Source organism: Myodes glareolus, chromosome 11 (genome assembly GCF_982192425.1).
Source record: "Myodes glareolus chromosome 11, mMyoGla1.1, whole genome shotgun sequence".
NCBI lineage: Eukaryota > Metazoa > Chordata > Mammalia > Rodentia > Cricetidae > Myodes > Myodes glareolus.
In genome coordinates, this window is record NC_142036.1 from 89,880,763 (window position 1) to 89,900,708 (window position 19,946).

A 19,946-nucleotide genomic window follows, 5' to 3' on the forward strand; every position below is an offset into this window, starting at 1 on the left:
TGAGGATGGGACCCAGATCTTTTTTAACCCACTGAGCCATCTTGCCTGTCCTATAGTTAAGATTTTTTTTTTGCATAAGACTCACATATGCCATTTGGTGTGCCATGACTGTTCATGTGGGAGAATTGCTTCTATGTATGTGTCTGTATAGCATATGTCATATACACCCATGTTCTCTTTACAGACACTAATTGAGACTTTTCAGAACATCGGTGACACCAATATTGCGGATTTCATTGCTGGATTACTTACCATCATCATCTGTATGGCTGTTAAGGAATTAAATGACCGATTTAAACACAAAATCCCAGTTCCTATTCCTATAGAAGTGATTGTGGTAAGTAGACTATATGGTTATAAAATTCAGCACTAATTAGGTTGACAAGCAAGCAATTGTTAAAGTTAATGGAGTTGGTTTTTTTTCCCATTTATTTCTTTTATTTCAGACAATAATTGCCAGTGCCATTTCCTATGGGGCCGACTTGGAAAAAAATTACAATGCTGGCATTGTGAAGTCCATCCCAAGTGGGTGAGTGTGGCATTCCTCTCAGATAGCACCAATAAACTAAGGTAGTGCTTGTTTAAATGAAACTTTTTATTGCCAGTTTCGCTTCACCGATAGTCTTTCTTTTGTGGGATCTTGAAGAAATACCATGTGCACAAAGCATCAGATGAACAGTGCATTTGGAGATCAGTTCAGGCTGGTTGATAAACGCAAATCATACATGCTCCATTTTCTTACAGTGTGACAGGACATGTACACTCAGTACCAGACTCCTGATTAAAATATGTGTGTATACTTATAGTGTAATAGGAGCATAATCACAATTAGCATTGATTGCATTATGAACAATTTGTTTAAGGAATCTAGGCTGTTTGGCTTAAATTCCCTACCATGTAATCAATCACACATAAAAATACTATCTTTCATACCCATAAATAAGTTTCATTATTTTCATGTAAATTTCACATATATTTGGACATTTTGTGAATTAAAAGAGTACAAGGCCAAGGTCCTTAATCCATCTCTGTCACGGTCAGCTCATGTGGCCCTGGGAAAGTTCTTCTGTAAGACATGGGTAATCACACAGCTGAAGCCTCAACTCAAGCTTGTGAAATGCCACTGAGCACTCTCATAAAAAATGCAGAACAGATGAAGTAACTCACACTACAGTTAAGAGGAAGCCTACATATTCACCACATCTATAATATTGACTACACCATTTGTAAGTAGGCTTGGGGTCAGTCGATGAGCGGTCGTTTCTCTTCCTTTCAGTTAATGGTAGCCTGTGTTGTCCTAGATTTTCTATGCTTGCAACAGGGTCTCCTCAGTGCTTCCACAGCAAATGGTCCCATTTGAGTAAAAATCTTACAGCTTTTCTAATACCAATTTAAAGATATCTAAAAAACAACTGGTTCACAAAGCTCATATTGCACATTACCCATTCAAGTGTTAGAAATGTCCCTTTGGTAACATCCTTGACCTGTTTTATCACAAATTCCTGCTTCACACCTCAAACCTATGTATTCAGACTGCTTGGAGAAGGCCTGGAAGCGATTCTTTTTCAAAAGTGTCTCAAATGACTCTTCTGATCAGGTAACTTTGAGAAATTTTACAGTAGAAGATCAACATTTAGGTGGTAAAGGCTAAGACTGGAAGAAAAGCAATGAAGGAAGTTGCAATGAAACTTGAGCTGCGGAATCTCCACCCTAAAGACTCAGTTGTTTTGTAGTCACAGATGCTTATGTAGAAATGTGTAAATGCAAATCTCCTTCCCAGGCCAGAGATGGACGACATCACATGCCTGCCCCGTGAGTCCCTGCTCCAGTGCTTGCTGTGGGTTTAGGTTCTTCCAGATTAGGCTGAGCACCACTAGTAACAAGGAACTAACTAGTTACACTATAATATCTCATTAAATTTTATGTGAAGATGGCACAGTCATCCTATGGCAGCCAATGAAACAATCTATTAAGTTTATACTACATGCCCAAAGTCATAAAGTCACTCAATGACTGAAGTCCTTTGACTTCATACCTCACAATTTTAAACCCCAGTAATTAAGGATTGGCTAATATTTGGAGAACGCTACAGTCATGGAGCCAGTGAGCATCCCACTGCGATCAAAACTAAAACCTTTTCAGGGTTTAGCTTTGATAGAGCACTAGTTACCTGAAGTAAACTTCCCTGGGTTTTGGAAGCATCCTATTAAGTGAGATCTAAGACGAAATCTAGACTAGCAGGTGACTTGATACTGCGTCAGTCAAGTGTGTTGTTTCTAACACGCTGACTGCGGTTGGGTTCTATTCTGGGGCCTACACATAGGATAGGAGAAGGGATGGAGGATAAGTCTGAAAATTAATCCTGCTGGGGACAAGTCTTCACAGCAGCAGAGTCTCCAACATGGACCCACTAAAACTTCAAGCCACTCATTTCTCCCTTCCAAGTTGCGGTTCTCATCAAAAGGAGAGAGACAGGTTTGCGACTACTCTGAAGTCACTAACTCGGAACTTCTCTGCTGTGTGTCTCTACAACTCCCACTCCCATTTTATCTTTATTTAATTATAAGATACACAGGTGGAGGGATTTGTTTTAATGACTGGGGACTTTTGGGATTGTACTATATGGACATTCTATAGGTAAATGAAGCTCTTCCTCCAAACTTTTAAATGTAGGGAGAAATCTCATAATTGTGTTTATATCTTTCTAGTTTTGTTAAACAATCTGTGAACACACAATCATTGTTTTAACATTTTAGTGACTGTGCAGGATGATTATAATTGCATAAACTTAATGTGGGATGAGGGTTCTTTTTCTTCTTAAAATTAAGATTTTTAAATGTCATGCTCTTTAGAATTTTTAGCTGAGTTCTTTCAGTATCATATATTCTTTCTTTTCAACAGAACTGACATCTTTTCACACAGACTAAACTTTATAATATACCTAGAATCTCCTGTATCACCAAAGACTTTGAATGTGAAATTGTATGAGGAAAAATTTTACATGTGCAGTGGCGTGGACCCATAGTGACAGATTTTTTCATGTTAGACGCATAAAAACAAAAACACTTTCAAGCAGCCGGTGACCTAGCACTATCTTCTGGTTAAAAACCAGAAAAGCAGATGTTCCTTCTTACGCATCTCATGTGCTTTTGTTTCCTTGGGCCACGTCCTTCTGCGTGTATCATGTGACTGAGTGGACACAGCATTTGGTAAGGTTGGGGAAAAGCTGTCAAACCTTCACAGCAGTTTTTCACTTACTAGGTTCTTGCCTCCTGCACTTCCATCTGTGGGCCTGTTTTCCGACATGCTGGCTGCATCCTTTTCCATTGCTGTGGTGGCTTATGCTATTGCAGTGTCTGTAGGAAAAGTCTATGGCGCCAAGTATGATTATCTCATCGACGGAAACCAGGTATGGTCACCTATTTGTTGAGCTGAGTTTATAAGACTAAAAGCAAGAAAAGGAAACCCAACTGGGGGAAATTTTGGTATCACCTAAGGAAACTGGTGGCTTCTTTCACTGGCCTTTATTGAGTTGTTTTCTCTCCTGTACTTGAAATTTGCAAGCTAAGTCACCTTGCTTCTTAAGAAGTAAGCTAAAGTAACACTGTCTTGGTCAGGGTTTCTATTGCTTTGATAAAACATCATGATCAAAAGCAACCTGAGGAGGAAAGGGCTTTATTTCAGTTTATAGCTTGCAGTCTATCATCCAGGGAAGTCAGGGCAGGAACTCAAGGCAGGAGAGAGGAACTGATTGACGCAGAGGCCATAGAAGAGTGTGGTTTACTAGTTTGCTCCCCATGATTTGCTTAGCTTACTTTCTTATAGCACCCAGGACCACCAGCCCAGGGGTGTCACTGCTATGGTAAGCTGAGCCCTTCAATTAATCATTAATCAAGAAAATGCCTTACAAGCTGGGCACTAGCGGTGCACACCTTTAATCACAGCTCTTGGGAGGTAAAGATGGGGATCTCTGAGTTCAAGGCCAGTCTTGTTTACAGAGCTAGTTCCAGGACAGTCAGAGCTACACAGAGAAACCTTGTCTAGAACCCCCTCCCCCAAAAGAAAGAAAGGAAAGAGAGAGAGAGAGAGAGAGAGAGAGAGAGAGATGCTTTAGATGTTCAGTCACAGGCCAATCTGGTAGGGATATTTTCTCAAATGAGGTTTTTTCTTCCAAAATGATTCTGACTTGTGTCAAGTTGACACAAAATATCTGTCACAAGCACTAATTAAAAGTGCTAGTCCAGTCAGGTCAAAAGCAATATAAAAGTTGTCTATTAAGTTGGACAAGGAACTTTCCATGTAGCCAAGTAACTCTCATTAATTTATTTCCCTTATAAAATGATTGTTGTATGTATACACATGATGTGTGCATGTGTGTGTGCCATAGAACATGTGTGGAGGTCAGAGGACAACTTTGTGGAGTCAGGTCTCTCTCTCTTCACCTTTGCATGGTTCTAGAACTTGAATTAATGTTACTGGGTCTGCATGGCAAATATCCTGATGGCCACTTGATGAGAGTCCGGTGAGCATTCTCTTGACAACAACACTGTAACCCAGTCTCTCCCTTAGGAATTTGTTGCCTTTGGGATAAGCAATATCTTCTCAGGATTCTTCTCCTGCTTTGTGGCCACCACTGCTCTGTCTCGAACGGCTGTCCAGGAGAGCACGGGAGGAAAGACACAGGTACGCAGTAGGATAACACTGAGAGCAGGGAACAGGAAAGGATGGTGGCTCGGAGCAGCTTCCATAAGTACTGGACATGACAATTAACTTCCAGAGAGAGGGCCTTATGTTTCCTCATCTGATCCAACTTGGGTCTCCTCTCTTTGTCTTGGCCAACCCTTATAAAAGACTTCTTAAGACAAGATCTCCTGAGTAAATTGGGAGCATGGGGACCTTGGAGGAGGGTTGAAGTGGGGAGGGGATAGGCAGGGAGGGGAGCAGAGAAAAATGTAGAGCTCAATAAAAATCAAGAAAAAAAAAACTTTTAAAAAAGCAATATGAATGGTATCCTGAAACTGTGATTGCCAAACCCTTATGTGTCAGTTTTCACCTGGCTGATAACTACACTCACCTGGTTAACCAGGGACAGTCACACTCATTAGTAAATAAACAATAATACTGTTTATCAGTTTGTAATCTAGGGAGAACAAGAGCCTTGTTTAAAGAAAAAAACATAAACCATTTCCTAATGCTTAGCCTGGTAGCACAGGCCAGTAATTTCAGCTGCTTGGTCAATCCAGGCAGGACGGACCCCAAGTACCCAAGTAAAGATATCTCTAGGGGGCTGGAGAGATGGCTCAGTGGTTAAGAGCATTGCCTGCTCTTCCAAAGGTCCTGAGTTCAATTCCCAGCAACCACATGGTGGCTCACAACCATCTGTAATGAGGTCTGGTGCCCTCTTCTGGCCTGCAGACATACAGACAGAATGTTGTATACATAATAATAAAATAAATAAATATTTAAAAAAATATCTCTGTTTCAGTTACAGAATTAATTTGAGACCATCTGTGGTAATGATGTGGAACCCTGTCTCAAAAGAAAAGGGAGAAGCTGAGGATACAGTTTAGTGTAGAGCACTTGCTCTGTGTGTTTGAGCCCCGAGGCCCATCTCCAGTACCACAGAAGGAAAATGAAGTTCTTTATAGCTTTGCTAGCTATAGTATTGTCTTTTAAATGTATATGTGTGGGTGTTTACCTGCACATGTATCTGAGAACCACATATGTGCAGCGGCCTCGGGTATTGGATGTCCTGGGACTGGAGTTACAGATGGCGGTGAGCCACCATGTGGGTGTTGGGAGTGGAATGTAGATCCACTCTGGAAGAGCAGCCAGTGAGTACTCTTAGCCACCCAGCTCTCTCCAGCCCCGAGTTATTGTACTTCCCATTCATATTTCCTTTTCAAAACTGAGCAACTTCCTCTAGAGGTTTTTAGTCCCACAGAACAATAATTTGTTAGACAAGACTTTTTTGTTGTAATATTTTGGCATTTCTTCCTTCGTAATATTTCTGTTCTTGAAGTTCTGAGTATGGCTTTAATTTTGCCTCTTAAATATGGCCTTTAGTTGCTGCTTTCACAAGGTAATCATAAAATTGGCTAATTCCTACTGAAGCCAGTCAGAAAGCCCAGGAAACATTCTCAGAGTCTGCTTGAAACCAGACTCAGTTCTGTGCAGACCAAAGACAAGCCTTAGGCCAGGACTGCATTTCTGTCAAGCTTTAGCTTGTAGGAAAAAAAACATTATTTAGAAAAGAAAGAAAGAAAAAAAGGAAGGAAGGAAGAAGAGGTCCAAGACTATGAAGTAGAATAAACCCAAACTGCTGTAAAACACACACAGTCATCAAGGGTTTTGTTAAAGCACAGACATAAAAATGAAAGCAAATACCAGAAGAACGACTCCAGCAGAGACTCACCAGGGAGAGCTGTAGAAATTCTCCAACATTATCACTGCCCTACAATGTGGGTGACATTACCACAATTCAGACGGTGTCACCATAGTACAGACGACATCACAACATATGTGTGATCTTCCTCTCCTTTTAAAAATGGCCTCTCCCAGTTTTTTGACTACATGGAAGCAAAATTTAATTTTGATTTTTAGAGGAATTTTTTATAAGCTTTTTGAAGTTATTTCTGACATGGAGGAAACAGGTAAAGGAACCCAGTAAGCACTAGGAAGCAAAGCAGAGCTCTCTTGTCAAGGGGCCTTCTCAAAGCTGTGCCTGTTATAACAGAAGCTGTCAGCAGCCAGAGCGGTAGGCACTGACCAGCTCCCCAGGGCACATAGTCCCGCGTGGGTGCAGCCAGATCTGAGCTGCTCACGGCCACTCTCATGCTGTTGTCTCCAGGCCCAGACAAGGCATGGGCTGCCTGCCCCAGTAATAATGTGTAAAGTGCCCTCCTTGGCAAAGGGCTCAGGGATAATGGTGTTCTGGTAAGCTAATATCCTCTGCCACACACTGGCCTGTATTATATTTAGGAGGGAAGGATGCCAGAAGTTCAGCACTGAAGGATGAAACAAGCAGAAATGGCTTGATATTTAATTACTGAAAAGCATATTAAGTTCTCAGGTTAAAAGTCTAAGACCTTGGACTGAAATCCAGGGACCTGTGACCAAAAAACTATCAAGTCCTCCTGTGCGGGTTCTCATATTTTGTGCCTGAGCCTCGACTTTAGCACGAATGGGGCTACTAATTATACCCACCCCGAAGGGACCCTGTGAGGATTAAATGAGACAATGCAAAGCCCCAGCACACACTGACTACTAAATGCAGATTATTCTGCACTTTGAGGGAGGAATGACCACTTAACATGTGTGCTGGGCCTGGCACCTGAGCAGCACCAAACATACAGATGCTGAAGAGCAAATAGAAGAATGAGTGTTGATAGACTTTGGCTGTGTTTAACTGTAGGCTTTGGATAGCTGAACCTTCCTTTCTGTCCTTTTTCTCACCCCTGCTCTGACTTCTGCTGGCTCATAGAGCAGTAATTAATACAAATTACTCTATAGCTCTAATTACTCTTTCTCTTAACAATAATTAACTTGCCAGTAATTGAATCTTCTCGAAGATATAAAATCTACGTTTTTCCTACAAATCGCTAAATTCAAGTAACTAATCCCTTATAGGTTTCAATATTGTGATCAAAGTTAGTCTTGGCTCTATAATTAGAGACTTACTATCATACATCTTTGGTGAATGGTGAATCTCCTCCCAAGTTGTGTGGACAGTTTTCTCTGTCTCCAAATATACCTCTTATCAATCCCTAGAGCCTAGATGAAAGTGGCTCAATGAATACAGATCAGGTAACAGGAGGAGGACCTGAAGGGAGGACGAGGGAGGAGTGTAGGGAACGGAGGGAGGGAGGAGGATACTAGTTTCTCAGACAAAAGAGGGAACTGTTCACCTTGGTGCTGGGAACCTGGACCCCGGAGTCAGAAGATGATAGAAAAAGGTTAGGCTTACAAAGTGAGATTTTTAATATCTATTGATTCATGATATTACCCAGGCTGACTCGTGTAAACATAAAAGGCCAGTGTGCCAGATGGAACAAATGTTCTCCTCTTACATTTGCTGTTCCTGCTTCCTTTAGCTAGGACACTGAGCAGTGCAGTGCTTGCGCTCAGTCGTCTCTCCCCTTCCTCTCTCTGACTGGTCTGCTTCTGGTTCCCTGTCTCTTCTCCTTTGTTTCAGAGTCTCTAGTCTGCTCAGCTATTCCCCACGATGTCTCAGCAAAGAATTCATTGGTCAAGCCAACTGATCAGACCAGGAATAGGCCCTACCCCCTCAGCCTCTCTCCTAACTATTTATGGATCTTAGCAGAGCTTTTTTCTGTCAGCGAAGGTAAAGTTCTGAGCTTCCTTTACTCCATGATTGCTCCACTGCTGAAGCCAGTGTCTGCAACCTGTGCCTACAACTGTCGGAGGAGACAGGAGCTGTGGTATGCCAATGTGACACTGTGGATTTGTAATAAGATGGCTTAATTTATTTTCTCAGGGGTTTTCATGGCAATTCTGAGCTACAGATATAACATGAGTAACCATTATGGCTGCTGCTTCCACAATGCAGGAAAATTTAATAAATGCCATAAAGATTCTTTCCCCAAAATATGAGGGTCTGTGTCTCATGTCATGGCAAACAACCAGAAGGATGACCTCCTAAATCACTCCCATTGACACCAGCCACTCAAATGAAATCCAAGGCAAACTCGCCTTACATTGTCAGGCTTCATTTCATGTCTTATTTAATTTCTTAGCAATAGTGGGTACATATTGCTCTGGTTTTTTTTTTTTCATATTGCATGGGCTTAGCAAATAATGCTCATTTTTCTAAATCCTGAGCAGAAAGGGAGAGATGAGGAAGAAGTAACTGTGTCTGTGTGCAGATTCCCATGCACACCTGTGGTGAGCACGGTGAGTCCACCTCATGGAAAGTATCTTTCAGGTTGCTGGCATCACCTCAGCTCTGATTGTATTGATCACCATTGTTGCCCTGGGGAAGCTTCTGGAACCTGTGCAGAAGGTAAAACCCTGCTTTTCTGTGCACCAATTCCTGTTCACCAGACTGCTATCAGGGAAAGAGTGGGAGATTAGAAACCAACACATGGAAACCATTGTCTTGAATAACCCAGCCTTTGTTCTCTCTGTGCAGTCTGTCCTGGCAGCGGTCGTCATTGCTAACCTGAAAGGGATGTTCATGCAGGTGTGTGACGTTCCTTGTCTGTGGAGGCAGAATAAGACCGATGCTGTAAGTGACCCTCCATATATCTGTCTTTAAATAGAGCTCGGTCCTTATGCCCTATCTAAGGCTAGCCTGAACTTTTGGAATCCTAAAGCAGAATTAGAGTAATATCGAGAAACTAGAACCTCGGTGTCTTCTGTGTGACAGTCCTAGACCTCTGGGACAGTTTGTTTCCAATCACTTGACTGTTATTCTTTGTAATGAAATGTAATTCTTTTCATTTCCATTCCCTTCTAGGTTATCTGGGTGTTTACCTGCGTAATGTCCATCATTCTGGGGCTGGACCTGGGTTTGCTAGCTGGCCTTTTATTTGGACTACTGACTGTGGTCCTGAGAGTTCAGTTGTAAGTACAAACAAACAAACAAACCAAAAAACAGGTATCTCACAGACAGCACAGCCTGAATTTTTCTAGCTTATTTTCATAAACATACAGACACTACTTTTTATAAAAATTATACGTTGAGTGATTGTATGATGCATACACACAGCACTTTACGATGCGGAATAGCTCTGATTAGTCTTACTCTACAGGTGAGAAAGTTTAAGCTCAGAAAATTTAAAGGTCTTTTTTAAAGCTTACAGTTACTAATTGGCAGACAAATCCCAATACGCTCACCTCTGAATCTATGTCCTCACTCATATGGTCCACTCTGCTCTCCTTTGGCTGTGCTAAAGTGGGGGATACCTAGATCAGCCAAAGACTGAGTTTGCTTTGTCTAAATCATTTTTAAATTGGGTGAATATTAGAGGCTCTGGGCACCAGCATGAAACAACAGGCCAACTCCTCAATATATTCTAACCTGTTTTACTTTTTTTTTGAAGCTAGTAACTCGTTATGTAACTGAGAACTTTAAAAATGGTTATTACAGCCAGGATTCATTCAAATCTGACAAATGAGGCACACGCACAATTATGTGAAGTAAATAAGATTAGTTCATATGCTCGGTGGGAGCAGGAGAGCTCTGAGTCATACAGTGGAACAGCCTATGAGGACAGGTGAAGCAAGCTAAAGGCAGATTGTTTGTGGTGGTGATGGTTTTGTTCTGACTTTGGGGTTCGTTATGTGTCCACCTGGGCTTGGGGAAACACAGCTGCCCTCTCCTTCAGTTTTTCCTTGCCTTTCTAGACATCTGGCTTCTTCTCTGCCTGTGATTTGGCAGTGATGGAAGAAGACACCTGGAAAAAAAACACCAACATAGATATCTTTAGCTTAGCATGGGTTCATGTCTCCTATTCCACCCGCCCTTCCTCTGCCCTCCCTCCCTCCCCTGGCATGGTGGTGTCTTCTTGAAAAGCCTGTGGCTGTCTGCCTCAGCACCCTAAGAGCACAGGGTGATGAAAAGGTTCATCAGCTTCCAGAGGGCCCAGTTTTCTTCTAGGGAACAGAGAAGAAACCGTAGACGACATTGCCTCCTGTGTTGAGTGTGTGCTCCGTGTACTGTTGTTTTGAGTCTGCTCGAGAAAGATGTTTTTACTTTTTTGAGAGAAAGAATAACTGACATGCTTAACTTAAAAATGAGCTCAGTGTTGTGAACCAAGGGAAAACTTGGTGGTATGATTTAGTTGCTGGTTTGGTAAACAGGATCCTACCCAATGAAAAGCAGCACCCTTCACAGTTTTTAATTTCCAGTAATTATAATCTGTATCCAGAGAGCATAATACTGAAAGAGCCTCAGACAGACAATCCTTATCCAGGGACAGCATTCAGCGTGGCCCTCAAACAGACAGTCCTTCTCCAGGGGCTGCATTCAGCATATGTTGCCAGTCACAGTTGGAGAAACATGGAGTTTATCTGATCGCACCCAGAACAGGAAATCAGCGGTCTGGTCAGCAGGCAGAACTCATTTCACCCTGCTGCTGTTTCTAAAACAAGAGACTAATCTAATCTCTTGTAGATACCATACTCCATCAGGAGGTTGCTGTAAGTCACAAAGTAGAAGAAACCACAGACCTATATGTTAAAGATGAAGGCTATGTGTCCTATACTCAGTGTGTGTCTGTCTCTAACTCCCTGGAACACCATTTTAGAACTAATAAAAATGAAGATAACCATGCTGGTCATTCAGAGTTACGGTCGGGCTTCCAGACGATTTACCATGTGAGCAAGCTTGGCACTTCCCCTATAATCGCTCTGCACAGAGAGGGCTCATTATCCCCCAGCCATCCGAAGCTGCTCGGCTACTTCCTCTTCCTTCAGTTCCACGCAAACACCAGCTGTTCATTTCAGAGTTAGAGACAGGAAAATGTCATCTGCAATAAAGACAGAGTCCAAAGCACCAGAATGATGTTCTCTTTCATAGCTGTTATTTCTTTTTAACTTTTTAGTTGAAAAGGTGACTGTTGCAAGAGAAAAACTGCTGATGTTCCTTTTCCTTCTTGCAGCCCATCATGGAACGGCCTTGGAAGTGTCCCCAGCACAGACATCTATAAAAGTGTCACACATTACAAAAACGTAAGTGCCTTTGTAAAACACTTGTCACAGGAGGGCTTGCTAGCCTGGAATTCAAGGAGTCACCAGATTTCTCTTTTAGCCTGCTAGGTGCAAGCCAAGAAGATGTCTGTTGGGAAAGTTCATCAGCACACTGAGAACGACTTGAAAACTTGTGCCTGTTTTTAATATCAATTACAGAAATTCTGACCATACTAGTTAAATTTTGGTGTTAAATGAGGGAGAATCATGAGGGACTAAATATAACAGGCAATTAGATTATTTCCAGCATTTAATAAAAGTTATAGTTCTGTCTGTAATCCATAACCTTTATGAAATGACCTGAAGTCTCTGTAAGATTTCTTTATTCAGCTTTAACAAGAGATCTTCCCAGCTCTTACTCACCAAAGTTTTATTTGATATATTTTTTAAATCATTGGAATTGATAGAAATAATATATGAACCAGGAAATGAAAAACAAACTATGCATCACAATGATGGTCAGATGCTTCTCACAAACAAAACTGTTAGTGGCTGCTGGGAGAAACAAAGAAGCAAAAGCAGAAGGAAAAAATACAAATTTGTTCTACAAATTTTTAGAACATGCCTTTAATCCCAGCATTTGGGAGGCAGAGGCAGGCAGATCTCTATGAGTTCAAGGCCAGTCTGATCTACAAAATGAGTTCCATTACAGCCAAGATTGTTACACAGAGAAACCTTGTCCTGAAAAACCAAACAAACAAACAAACAACTCACAAAACTACCTTTAAAAGGGGGATACAGCTGGGCGGTGGTACACACCTTTAGTCCCCTCACTCTGAAGGCAGAGGCAGATAGATCTCTGAGTTTGAGGCTAGCCTGGTCTACATAGTGAGGTCCAGGACAGTTAGGACTCCATAAAGAGACCCTGTCTCCAAAAAAACAAAACAAAACAAAACAAAAAAAAGATTACTGTATATTCAAGCTGGAATTCTATGACTGTTATTTAGTTTACTTCCATAACCATTCTGTAAATGTTCAGTCAAGCATCATGGAGAGCTGAAGCACTAGTTCAGGTGCTTCATATAAAATATGCCACCGTAACAGAGCAGCGTGCCTTCAGAAGCACAGGACTGTAAAGAAGACAGGCACTCGGCTCCACAGTTCAGCTGTGTGATTTAACAGGGCAACGTAGCTCGAGTTTGGGAGCTCCAGATTCTAAGCTCCATCTTGGCAAGACTTGCCCAAGTCAGTCAATCTTCCGGCATGAAGGTGTTCTCAGAGTCAAAGCGTGGACTAAGATCTGTGACTGCTTAGAACTAGAAGACTGGATCTGTGGGGTTCACTCTTGGAGCAGCCACTCTGTGTTAGGGTACAAACAAACAAAAAACAGGGCATGGCAAAGTTTCTGAACCCCCCCCCCCCATCCAGATCTCTTTGGTAACTCCCCACCCTATCCCGTGCCAAAGAGTTTTAGCAAAATTAATTAATTTAGCAAAATTGTCAGTAGTGGAGGCTGGAGCTACATTGCCTTTAGAACAGCTCTGTTCATCTGCGCAGCAGCAGACCCTGCCTATGGAGTCTGATTCTGACTCTGATTCCATGGCTCCTGGTTCTGGGCATCTCCTTATCTCCTGACTCCCCATCTGAGAGAAGCCAGCAGTGCTACTGGCCAGCTCGCGAGTTACCATTTCACCACAACAGGCAGAACTTCAGGAGAAGACCTGAGGTGTAGATTTGTTTAACCTCTCCGTCCCTCCCTCCCTCCCTCCCCTCCCTGGATCCTCTCTTCTCTCCCTCCCTCCCTCCACTCCCTCAATTCTCTCTTCTCTCGCTCCCTCTCTCCTCCTTTTTGAAACCGCCAGCTTGAAGAGCCCGAAGGAGTGAAGATCCTGAGATTTTCTAGCCCCATCTTTTATGGCAATGTCGATGGTTTTAAAAAATGTGTCAAGTCCACAGTAAGTATTTTATTCTGAGAAGTTTGATTTTTTTTTTTTACTTATTTTCAGATTTCATTTGTTTATTGGGACCAACTAAGAATAAGGCCTTAGGCTTGTTTTTTGTGTGTGGGCATTAAAAACTCTGTTGTGGCATGGCGTGAATACATACTTGTAATCCCAGCATTAAAGAGGCTGAGGATTGCTGTAAATCTGAGGCCAGCCTGGTTTACATAATGAGTTCTAGGCTAGCGAGGGCTACAGACTTAGACCTAGTCTCTCACAAAAGGAAAATAAATAATGAAAAGACAGCTATATAATAACACCTATGCTCCAAATAACCTACAATATGGGAGAGGAGGGGAGAGGACGGAAGGGATGGGAAGGAAGAGGAGGAGAGGGGGAGGAAGGGGAGGGGAGGTAGACAGACAGGGATTTGGAGTTGGGTCTGAGGCATGCAGGAAGGACTTGCTGAGTTCCAGAGGCTCTGTGAACAGGTTGCTCCAGCAGAGGCAGGTAAGAGAATCCAGCAGCTTTTCCCAGATAGATACAGCTGTTCAAAACAATACTATGTCTTGAGGAATTTTTTTTAAAAATAGTTTCATTCATAAAATATGCATTTTGTTGACATGTATTAGTTTATTAGTTTAAGAAATAGTTTTAAATGTTTAAAAAATAGAAGAGGGACTGAAAGACAACTCAGCTGTTAAGAATATTTCCTGACCTACCAGAGGAAAGGAGTTTGGATTCTGCACCCATATCAAGTGGCTCATAAATACAGCACCCAGGGATCTGGGATCCCTTCTGGGCCCCAGCACACACACACATGAACAAAATATTTTTAAAAGAAAGTTAATAAAAGAAGTTTTAGTTGTAGATATTAGATCTCTCTTAGGTGTTTATTGTCGAGATAAAACATCACGACCAAAAGCAACTCAGGGAGGAAAGAGTTTATTTCATCTTACAGCTCTTGGTCACTTTCATCACTGAGGGAAGTCAGGGCAGGCACTGATGCAGAGGCCATGGAGGATGGCTGCTTCTCAGCTTGTTTTCTCACACAACTCAGAACCTCCTGGGGTGGCACTGTCCCAGTGGCCTAGGTCCTCCCACATGAATCGTTAATCAGGGAAATTCCTGACAGATTTGTCTGCAGGCCAATCGTAGGGAGGCATTTTCTCAGTTGCGAGTCCTTCCCTCCTGATTCTAACCTATATCAAGTTGGCATAAAACTCACCAACAAGTAGTGTGAGGAAGGTGGTGTGCCGGGTGTTGGGGAAGTGTGCTCAATGAGAGAAGGTAAGAGCAGAGGAGGGGACAGGGGTTGCCTTGCTGGAGTATATGGTTCTTGTCTCCAGTGACGTGCATGCGATGCTTGGAACTTGGAATTTGCCCGAGTGCTATCTTCCTGTTTCCAGAACAAACTAGCTCGAAGGGGAACTAACAAACTTTTCCCCATAACAAAGTGGCTTTGTGACATCAAGAAAATATAGACTTTAAGCTAAACGATTTTTTTTCCTGATTTTGGCTTTTTTACTGGCTTAGAGCCTTTAATCTCCAGTGGGATGGGGTGCCTGGCAGGAGTCTACTCCCTTAGACCTTACTTTTTTTTTCTTTCTTTCTGTCAGGGGTTCTTTCAAAATAGTATCTTTTAAGACATAGCCATTCTGGGGTTACTGCTCTTTGAAGTAGGGAAGTTCATAACCACCTGACATTCCAGCTTCAGGGCATCTAACACCTTCCTCAGGACTTCTTGGACATCAGCACTCACATGTGCACATACCTACATACAGATACACAGTTAACAACAAAAGAGACAAATGCCATGGAATATCAAGAACCAGACATGTTAAGTAACTAACATTTATTTCTAAAGGTTGGATTTGATGCCATTCGAGTTTATAACAAGAGGCTGAAAGCACTGAGGAGAATACAGAAACTCATCAAAAAAGGACAACTAAGGGCAACAAAGGTGAGACAGCATCTTTCCTCCCCTTTCTTTGGTGAAAGCGGTTAGACGGTCTAGAATTAAAACCACCGCATTTGGTGTCCAGGTGCACCGGAACAAATGACAAAGGTGTATCAGAGAACAGCTTGTCTGTTCTGTAGGCTCTGGGGAGAGGGTGGGGTAAATGAAACCTGCAGAACTCCCTCAAAATGGAGTTGGCCCCCGTTAAAAATGAGCATCTCATTTTAAACATTATTTTACTGAAAAGAACAAGGTGAAAACTCAATGCCAGAAAACTACAATAGTAATTTCATGAACTTTCACAGTTTTTGCTGTGACTTTTCTGTTTCTCTTGGAAATGTTCCATAATCACTCAGAAATTCAATTTCTTGGCTTCTTATTCTTTTATTTTCTTCTTAGAGAGCACCAAAGTATAGATAGTAGTAAAATTTACTCCTCAAGACTGCATCCCCTTGCTATATTGGTTTTTTAACAGCCTATCCAGGACTTTTAAACAGTTTGGGGTGAATTGATGAAAATTGTGTTTTTGACAATAAAATTGGCGGTGTTTTCTTTGTTAGAATGGGATCATAAGTGATATTGGCTTATCAAATAATGCTTTCGAACCTGATGAAGATATTGAAGAGCCAGAAGAACTTGATATCCCAACCAAAGAAATTGAGATTCAAGTGGACTGGAACTCCGAACTCCCAGTTAAAGTGAATGTCCCAAAAGTGCCGATCCATAGCCTAGTGCTGGACTGTGGAGCCATATCCTTCTTGGATGTGGTAGGAGTGAGGTCATTGCGAATGGTGAGGTTCTGACTGTTTGTACTGTACACTTGGGGTCTTTCTTTCTTTCTTTCTTTCCTTTTGTTTGTTTGTTTGTTTGTTTTTTGTAATGATAAAGAAAAGGAATGGGTCACTCAACTGTGTGAAAGGGCTTTATAATTTGCCCAAGTGAATTTTCTTCCCTCTTCTTCATCCTCCCCTTCCTTCTTTTTGGCAATAGAATCCTGCCTCCACTACCAAGAACAAGTTTCTTATCTGCCTTTGTCTTGGCTTCTTCTCTGGTAATATAAGCATAATGGTGATATTTACTACACAGGTATCATGAAGATCAAATAAACAATACATATAAAAAATACAGGAGTGTATCTGGCACACATACATTTCTTAGAAGATGTTAACTCTTAGTGTGTTTTATTTTCCTGGAATGTAAATGAGCCCCGAAAACAAGAAAAAGTGGTAGTTTGTGTTAAGTATTATATTCTACTTGTTATGGAACAGTAATAGGACTGGACTAGAAGGGGCAGGCATTGTTAAGAAGCAAGGGCAGGCCTTGAGTCATACCCAGGAAGTCAGGGCAAGAGTGAGCAACATGCAGGACAGAAGTAATCACAGAACTGAGAGAAATAGCAGAATCTCAAGTTCATTCATTTGATGCTTCAATATGTGCTAATTGCTCCACCTAGCAGAAGACTCTTGTGATAAGACATGCCTGGGCTCTCTCCTGAGAGAAAGGGAAACAGTAAATAATCGCACAAACAGCCACAGTAAGTGCTTCAAAGTGTGTTTAATAGGTGTTACCCCTAGTGTCAAATTTAGATGAGGCTTTGGGTAGATATCAAGAGGGTCAGACAGAAAGGGCAGCAGGGTAAGGCACCAACCACAGATATAATTACAGGAAACAGGAGCCTGTCTAGTTTTAGCTTAGCTGTGGGCTACCACTGCAGGAGCAGAAGCTGATGCCGGGGTCTGGGTGCTAGGTAGTTAAATAATCACACTTGGCAAAAGACTGTGAGAATATGCTGCGAGGCTCTGTTCTCTCAGCAGGTCTGTTAGCTCATTTGAGAACACATGCTGGCTGCTTTTTGTTGTTTATTTCACTCTGTGCAGTGACTCAGACCCATTATAGATTATGCTGGCCAGTTGGTTTAATGACTTTGTAGAGTCCTGATGCCAGAGTATGTTCCACACTTTAATAGCTGCTTATGTTATGGTGACAATTACTATTGCTCACAGGCCTAGAGTCTGGATTTTTTAAAATCAAACTTTTAATGGTCATTGTAAATTCATATTTAGTTTTAAGGAGTATTAAAGAAATTCTATGTACCTCCTTCCTGTTTCTCCCAACAGTTACATGGAATAAATAAACTATAGTACAAAAGTGCAATTAAGATAATTAACATGGGTACATTTAAAACAAAGACCTGGATATTTAGTGAGATTTTACTTTTTGAATAAGTCTTATTTACTTTTTGTTACAATGAGCAAGAACTATTTGGACGCCTAAGTACTCCATTGTTCCTTCCTTCTACAATTTTTTATAGAGCACCTCTGTGCTATGAATTGCTGGCTATCTAACGCTGGGTGTTGTACTTCCTCGGTCTTTTTAAAAATGGGTCTTTCTTTGTAACCCTTGAATTAAAAGCCCCTCACTTCAGCCTTTTGAGTGATAGCATTTCCTGTATAAACTACCTTACTTGGTGTGTTATTTCTTAAGATATATACACATACATCTTTATATACAGCATCATGTCAGGCTGAAAATAGCTATGGTTTTCCAGTAATAAACTCTCCTGAAAGTCTTGATTAACCATAGAGATGTTGACATTTCTCCAGAGCAAATGTTTAAATATGACTGAATTCTTTTCTATTTTTAGATTGTCAAAGAATTTCAGAGAATTGATGTGAATGTGTACTTTGCTTTGCTTCAAGGTAAATGCTTCTGTGCACATCTATCAAACTTGCCCACATCTCCCCCCTTGGAATGTGAATAATATCATCTTAGTTACCTTCAAATATGTAGTTAATCACAATATTAGATAATTATGTGCTATTTCTAAAACTCTTTATCACCACAAACAATTGTGTGCCAACTACAAAAGCTTAGGGCAGTTTGGAGCTTTGAAAGAGATTTTTTTCCAATTTGTGCCACACAGGTGGCAAAGTATAGAAGCTTGTTTCCTGTTGGTGACTATGGGGACATTGTTTTGGAGTGATCAGAGATGAGACAACTAAGATCTTTTGAAACATGTCTGTAAGTAGAGGAGGGTACCAGTGCTTAGGATGAGTTCTCTGAAGGAGCTTGAGGTGGAGATTTATGCACAAGTGGTTGAGGGAGTGAGGGAAGAGGGACTGGGCCATAGACGAAGCTGGTCAAGCGCCTGATGTCAGAAGTTTCATTACATGAGTGGCTCTATACAGAGGTGGTTATGCAAAGCTCCACTTTATATCCTTATCTGTCAGTCAGTGGATTAGGTCAAGTATGTGGGGGAATGGAGTTACCCAGGCCTCTTCAAGTTAAACAACTCCCAGTGGCCAGATAAAATTCTCTGAGGAGGGTACAGCTGTGAACCAGAAGCCAGGCTCAGGGCAACTAGGGGATGGGAAAACTGGCTTGGCAAAAGGGTCACCAAGACAGACTGCAAGCAACTGTGGGATGGCCATTCCGTGTGCTGCTGGCAAAGAAGGGTAGCTGTGGGAGAGCCGGGTCATCGTTTAGAAACGAGAAAATGATGAAAAGATGCTACAAAAACTAACAAACAAACCCAATATCGCTTGATGTTACAAAAATCCTTTTTCTAGCAACTAAACATCCTTTTTCCTTTGCAGATGATGTGCTAGAAAAAATGGAGCAGTGTGGGTTCTTTGATGACAACATTAGAAAGGACAGATTCTTTCTGACGGTTCATGATGCTATACTCTATCTGCAGAACCAGGTTAAATCCAGGGAGGGCCAGGATTCCCTTCTAGATACGGTAAACATTTCACCTACTCCACACTGAAAACCAGCCTAGAAAAAAAAACCCTCTGACTTTTAGGCTATCTGTTAAACTTCTAAGAGCCATTTTCTCATCAGGGAAGTGTGAATGAAAACCACTCACTGCCGGGAAGACAGGAGGACTAAAGGAGTTTCTAGGAGGGTTCCCAGTAGTGCCCAAGACTTAAGAGTTCTGCAGTGTGCATGTTCCCTGACAAACGTGGCGTTAGCTGTAACACTATTTTTAGCAGACATCACTGAATCTTGGATGTTCTGTGATGCGTGTACACCAATGTAGTGTATATTATACCAGCGGGAAATCCTTAATTTACAGAGTTAAGATTTAATCCACAAGTGATCTTTGAAAAACAAACAAAGAACAAAAAATGAGAGACTGTTCAGTGGGCAAAGGCTTGATTGCTGTGCTAATGTCAGGATCCGAGTCAGTTCCTCAGCACCCGTGTAAATGAGACAAAAATAAACAAAGCATCAGAAAAACAGGCTTGGCGGTATGTGCCTGTGACCTCACTGTCAGGTGTGGAAATAGGCGAATCCTAGGGCTCACTGCCAGCCAGGATAGCTGTAATGGCTCCCTGTTTAATGAGAGACCCTATCTCAAAATATAAGATGGAGAGCAACAAAGAATTCTG

At 41.7% G+C, this 19,946-nt stretch overlaps 1 protein-coding gene and 1 long non-coding RNA gene across 3 annotated transcripts in view; one reads left to right on the forward strand and one right to left on the reverse strand.

Moving 5' to 3' along the window:
• Slc26a4 (solute carrier family 26 member 4) overlaps nt 1–19,946 on the forward strand; it is a 40,371-nt gene that overhangs the window by 14,782 nt on the left and 5,643 nt on the right. The window contains exons 6-18 of the mRNA XM_048415829.3: nt 185–337; nt 447–529; nt 3,262–3,409; nt 4,570–4,683; nt 8,945–9,022; nt 9,152–9,247; nt 9,479–9,585; nt 11,625–11,694; nt 13,515–13,607; nt 15,460–15,555; nt 16,113–16,343; nt 18,197–18,251; nt 19,149–19,294. Coding sequence (XP_048271786.2) covers nt 185–337; nt 447–529; nt 3,262–3,409; nt 4,570–4,683; nt 8,945–9,022; nt 9,152–9,247; nt 9,479–9,585; nt 11,625–11,694; nt 13,515–13,607; nt 15,460–15,555; nt 16,113–16,343; nt 18,197–18,251; nt 19,149–19,294 — 1,470 coding nt within the window. The remainder of the gene's footprint in view (nt 1–184; nt 338–446; nt 530–3,261; nt 3,410–4,569; nt 4,684–8,944; nt 9,023–9,151; nt 9,248–9,478; nt 9,586–11,624; nt 11,695–13,514; nt 13,608–15,459; nt 15,556–16,112; nt 16,344–18,196; nt 18,252–19,148; nt 19,295–19,946) is intronic.
• The window catches only part of LOC146892452 (uncharacterized), a 39,387-nt gene continuing 29,061 nt past the window's right edge, over nt 9,621–19,946 (reverse strand). For both annotated transcript variants that reach the window (XR_015004494.2, XR_015004493.2), the window contains 2 exons: nt 11,338–11,492; nt 9,621–10,418 (listed from right to left, as the gene is read on the reverse strand). This is a non-coding gene — a long non-coding RNA (uncharacterized LOC146892452). The remainder of the gene's footprint in view (nt 10,419–11,337; nt 11,493–19,946) is intronic.